This window comes from Glycine soja, chromosome 6 (assembly GCF_004193775.1).
Source record: "Glycine soja cultivar W05 chromosome 6, ASM419377v2, whole genome shotgun sequence".
NCBI classification, from domain to species: Eukaryota; Viridiplantae; Streptophyta; class Magnoliopsida; order Fabales; family Fabaceae; genus Glycine; species Glycine soja.
Window position 1 is genome coordinate 45,586,135 of NC_041007.1, and position 6,000 is coordinate 45,592,134.

Here is a 6,000-nt window from a genome sequence, read left to right on the forward strand (position 1 = left end):
CAAATTAATACCCTAATTATGATAGTTAAAAAAAACATATACTTTATTACATATAAGAATATTAAGTAAATAAAAACATTATTAAAATCTCCTTAAAATATTTATTTTTATTTAATTAATTTTTTACTTATTTTAATATTATTTTTAAACTAATAGAATTAATGCAATGATGTAAAATATTCATGTGAGATAATAATCTATCTAATGAGAGAGAATCTAATTTTTTTTTGTGTAAAAATTCTTTGATCCAATTATAATCATATATCACAAAACAAATTAATTTTCTGATCCAAAGAATTAGAAAACACTCGTACTCTCTGACTGCATACCCAAAAAAAATATTTTTTTTTTAATATTTTAATTAAACAATATTTGAATACTAATTTGATTTTATTTCTATTTCCGTATAAATATTGTTAAAAAAATTGTTTTTGTCTGGATGTTGAGTATATTTTTGCCTGATCTCATAATGGTCCAAGTGTTCAACCAACCAACCTTATCATAAACTCAGGCAACTGTAATGCACATAATTTCTTCGAAGGAACACTGATACACAATTCTAGTTGCCGAATCCCTCTTGAAATCATGTCCCACACATGTCCGCTAACTGAGTCTGAATTCTGAAACATTCTATTTTGGGGAGTTAATAAACAAAGAATATAGTAAAAAATGAAAAGGTCCAATTTTTTATCTCATGTTTATCTTTGATTGCATAATAACTTTCCTTTTGCTCATTGCCATATTTCTTCCTCTTAGCAACAAAAAAAAAAATCTTAAACAATCTCTTCCATCTTCAATGTCTACCTCTACCTTTCTCATTTCTCTGCTTGTTTTCATCACAAACCTTACCCTTCTTCTTCTTCTAACCTCAGTTTCATGCACAGAGTTCATCTACAACACCAACTTCAACTCCACCAACACCCTTCTACATGGCAACGCCACCATAGAATCTTCCATCCTCACCCTTACCAACAGTTCCACCTTCTCTGTGGGTCGTGCTTTCTACCCTTTTAAGATCCCCACAAAACCTTCCAACTCTTCAACCCCTTTACCATTCTCAGCCTCATTCATTTTCTCCATTGCACCATTCAAAGACCTTCTCCCTGGCCATGGCTTTGTCTTCATACTGACAGCTTCTGCAGGCACCACTGGGGTGAACTCTGCTCAGCATCTTGGCCTCTTTAACTATACCAACAATGGTGATCCCAACAACCATGTCTTTGGGGTTGAGTTTGATGTGTTTGATAACCAAGAGTTCAATGACATCAATGACAACCATGTGGGGGTGGACATAAACTCTCTTTCTTCTTTTGCTTCCCATGATGCTGGATTTTGGGGTGGCAGTGACAACGACGAGTTCGAGGATTTGAAGCTTAATGATGGCGAGAACTATCAGGTGTGGATTGAATATTTGGATTCTAGAGTCAATGTCACAATGGCTCCTGCAGGCCAAAAAAGGCCTCAGAGGCCCTTGATTAGTGAAATTGTGGATCTTTCTGAAGTTCTTTTGGATGAAATGTTTGTTGGATTTTGTGGGGCAACAGGGCAGCTTGTGGAGAGTCACAAGATTTTGGCTTGGAGCTTTAGTAACTCAAATTTTTCCATTGGTGATGCTTTGGTCACTACAAATTTGCCTTCATTTGTTCTTTCCAAAGAGTCTATTTTGAGGTCAACAGGTTTTATTGTAGGGATCATTGTAGGTGTTTTGTTTGTCCTTAGTGCTGCTGTTGTGATATTTGTGTTTTTTCTCAGAAGAAAAAGGAGTAAAAGAAAGGATGAAGAAATTGAAGATTGGGAACTAGAGTATTGGCCTCACCGTGTTAGTTATGAAGATATTTATGCTGCTACTAAAGGATTTTCAGACCAACATGTAATTGGATTTGGAGGGAATGGTAAAGTCTACAAAGGGCTTCTGCAAGGAGTGCAAGTTGCAGTGAAAAGAATTCCATGTGACAGTGAACATGGAATGAGAGAGTTTTTGTCTGAGATTTCAAGTTTAGGCAGGTTGAAGCATAGGAATGTGGTTCCAATGAGAGGTTGGTGTAAGAAAGATAGGAGCCTGATTTTAATATATGACTATATGGATAATGGTAGTTTAGATAAAAGAATATTTGATGATGATGAGAACACAATTTTTGGGTGGGAGAAGAGAATCAAGGTGCTGAAGGATGTAGCACATGGAGTATTGTATTTGCATGAGGGTTGGGAGGTTAAGGTGTTGCACAGAGACATCAAGTCAAGCAATGTGTTACTTGATAAGGGTATGAATGCAAGATTGGGGGATTTTGGACTAGCAAGAATGCACAATCATGAGCAAATTGCTCATACCTCACAAGTGATTGGAACTGTTGGATTCATGGCACCAGAACTTATTCACACCGGGAGAGCCTCAACACAGACCGACGTTTTCAGCTTTGGAGTGTTGATTTTAGAGGTGGTGTGTGGGAGAAGACCAAATGAAGAAAACAAGCCTTTGGTTGCTTGGTTATGGAGGCTAAAGCAGAGAGGAGAAGAGTGTTCTGCTCTTGATGAAAGATTAAAAAAGAGGGGTGAATGTAACATTGATGAGGTTAAGAGGGTTCTTCATCTTGGTTTGTTGTGCACTCATCATGACCCTCATGTTAGGCCAAGTATGAGAGAGGTTGTGAAGGTGCTTGAGGGAGAGAATTTAGATATGAGCTTGCTTGACAAAATAAATTCAGCAGCTGGATATGTTGGGAGCTTTGTTAACAGATTTCACCCCACAATTAAGGATATTTACTCCTCCAACTGCTCTTTCTCAACTGTGTGTGACAAGGAAGGAAGATGACTAGTCTAGAATATCATTTGACTACTTGTTTCCATTCCTTTAATCAGCATTAGTTGAATTGTTTGCATGAAAATGGCAGTCTGTATATGGTTTAAAACTTTGTTCTATTTGATGTAGATAGTACATATACATAATAATAGACTCCAATGTAATTTTTTTTTTTTAAATATTTTGGGATTTATCCAACTATCCATAATCATTTTCATTTGCTGGATTTGGGAGCCTTTTACGAGGAAATCGTATAAGAAAGAAGTCATGTTGATGATTGATTTAACAATTTGTGTAGTTCTATTTCACCACGCCTCATGCTATAATAGAGTTGCATTATGCAGAAGCTTATTTTGATTCATTAGGACAATTCATTGCCCATTTTGTTTTTATTGTAATTGTGATTTTATTGTAGTTGACTTGAAGTCCACTATAATTTAGAGTTAGCTTTTTTTTGTCCCCGGTGAAATTATGAAAACACCTTTCAAGAATCCATTCTTATTCCTTTTGTCTCCACTCACCATGCTTTTTAACCTTACAGAATATCCATGATATCAGCCAATTCTTCTTCCTATACCTCTTCCTTTGCAACTTCTTTCGTCTTCTCCATTGCTCCTTGTAGAGACTTGCCTCCTGACTATAGGTTTGTTTGCATATGTCTTCATTTCTTACAAACACAACTACCAACCTCTCAAGAAATTGTCAGGGTTTTTTCAATCCTTCTAATGTAGTTATTTTCCTCCAACCACTCTTTTGCTATTGAATTTGATCATTATTTTTTTTATTTAACTCGGGATATCTTTCGGTAGAGTCAAGGAAAATTCCTAAAGGTACTGAGATTCATTTGAACTATAATTCAATTAAATTATTGGTTAGGCTCTTTGTTGGTAGAAATGATGAAAAAACTGATGGACAATGGCCATAACTACCATTACCAAGTATGGATAGTGTTTTTTAATTTAATTCACAGGTTAGTGATACTATGGCTGTAGCAGGGGGGAAAAGGCCTAAAAAGGCCTTTGATTATTGGGCCTGTAAACCTTCCTGGGATTTTATTGGATGAAAGAAAGGGTGTTGCTATTTGGCCAACTAAAATTGCTTTTGGCTCCTACCTCTAGAGAAAAATACCATTCTACCCCCAAAACTCTTTCCTTCCCTTCTCCTTCTCTCCCTCTTCTACGCCCACAGTCCCCCTTCCAACCCTTCCCTTCTCCTTCCCAACCCATTCCCCTTCCCTATGTTTGTTTCCCCGACCTGGTAATTGTTTCCTACCATTTTGTATCTAATTGATTCTGTTGTAGATATGTCTACGTTGGAATCACGATTCTGTTGTTTTTTTTTTTTGAAAAAAAAAAAAGTATCGAAATCATGATTCTATTGTTTTCTTTGACACAATGAAATCATGATTTTGTTGTATTGCAAAAAAATATAATAAAATCATGATTTCGTTGTATTAAGGGGGTGCCCAAAAAAATAACGGTGAGTTTGTTGTTATGTATGGAGAAACATAAAAAATAAAAATATGTTTTCGTTATACATTAGGTAACGGAATCATGATTCTATTGTATTGAAGGGATGTGAAAATGAATACACAATGAAATCATTATTTCGTTATGCATTTTATTCAATAAAATCATGATTTTGTGGAAATGACATTTTTGGGAATAGAAAAAGGGGTCCACCCCTAATTGGAATGGGGCCAATAACAACACTGGAAAGAAATGGACGTGGGATTTTCTGGAAACTTGTGAACACATTAGCAAATGGCAATTAAAACTTTTCATTTTTGTGATGCTTTGCTGACCAGAAATATAGTGTTTGCAATTCTTTATTTAACTTTTGTTCAATGAAATGCAAACGCATGGCCATGGTATTGATTTGTGACCATGCACCAACCCTAGTGCATGGTGTTAGTGTTTGGTGCTGATAAACACTTTCATACTAATTAATTAACAATCCCCTTTTAATTTTGTAAGGACCACACACAAAATACCCTTAAAAGTAACAAAGAATTGCAATTTCCTAAATAAGGGTCTGAGGATAATTAATGATAATCTCAGAAAAGGTCCATAATTATTCCTATATTAACTATTTTTCTAAACAAATCATGCATAGGAACATCAAAGCAGGAAATTGATGTTTGACAAAGACAAGAATCCAATATTTTGGGGGATTTTAGGCTAAGCCAGGCTGCATCACATGGGAGAGTTGTTTGACACAACTGGAGTAACAAGGATTGAGAGGCATATATAACTCCACAACTAGATAGAATATGGCAATCATCACTGATGTTTAGTTTTGAAATATTAGTTTTAGAAGTGATATGTGGGAAAAGACCTACTGTGGCAGATAAGGCACCGGTTATATGAGGGTATTCCTAATGGACAGTGACAAATTGTATAGTGACCTTGATGAAGTTGACACATCATTGACATTGAGGAAGTTAGGCGAGTGCTTGATTAATCATTCATTTGGATTTGTCATGTGAAACCTTGACCCCTATCAAGGTTATCAGATCACAAGATGTCAAGTTAGTACATATTTGATTTGCAGTTAAAATTGTTAAGATACACGTTCCAATGCAGATTTAACGAATAAAAGCACTAGCAATGATTTTGATTCTTTTGTAAAAATATTTTTGCCTCAAAAGTCATTTTCTACCTGATTTTCAAACTTCTAAATTTTTTGAATCATGAATTATAAATGGCAAATCACATCATGTTCCAAAAGACTTAGATACATGATGAAAATAATAACTTAAAACATCATATTAAAAAATATATAGTATTCAGTGTCAAAATTTTAAACGATAATGTATGCCAAATCTCTAAGTGACTCATATCCCTAAATTCAAGTTTATCTTTGAAGGAATAAACTGCTTCATGCTTTCAACATCCATGTTAAATATCTTTTCAGTAAAGATATAGAATCTCATCACATGACCCTCACCTCATTGGTGGGGTAAATCTGAATGACATTTTACATTAAAGCCAACATAAACTTTATTTTTATACTGTTATGTCAGTCCTTTTTATTCTGTTTTCTCCTCGTGTTGGGAACGGTTCTAATCTTTTCAGCAATGATTTATCCCTCTCAACTTCATGGGATATACTTTTCTTCTCCCTAACTTCATAGTCAGGGAATAAATGGAGCACCAACATAGACAAGTAAACGGAAAAAATCTAGAGATGAAACATGAATGG

The 6,000-nt window shown here is 35.0% G+C and overlaps 1 protein-coding gene across 1 annotated transcript; it reads left to right on the top strand.

Annotated features, from left to right (window-relative positions):
* Window positions 1-539: 539 nt before the first annotated feature.
* Window positions 540-2,976, top strand: LOC114417200 (probable L-type lectin-domain containing receptor kinase VII.2). The gene has a single exon (XM_028382322.1). It carries the CDS (start codon window positions 695-697, stop codon window positions 2,807-2,809), a length of 2,115 nt encoding a protein of 704 aa, XP_028238123.1. The 5' UTR covers window positions 540-694; the 3' UTR covers window positions 2,810-2,976.
* The last annotated feature ends 3,024 nt before the right edge of the window (window positions 2,977-6,000 follow it).

Bases quoted from the DNA above. Each gene is read 5' to 3' on its own strand.
- LOC114417200 (XM_028382322.1), top strand. From the start codon at position 695: ATGTTTATCTTTGATTGCATAATAACTTTCCTTTTGCTCATTGCCATA.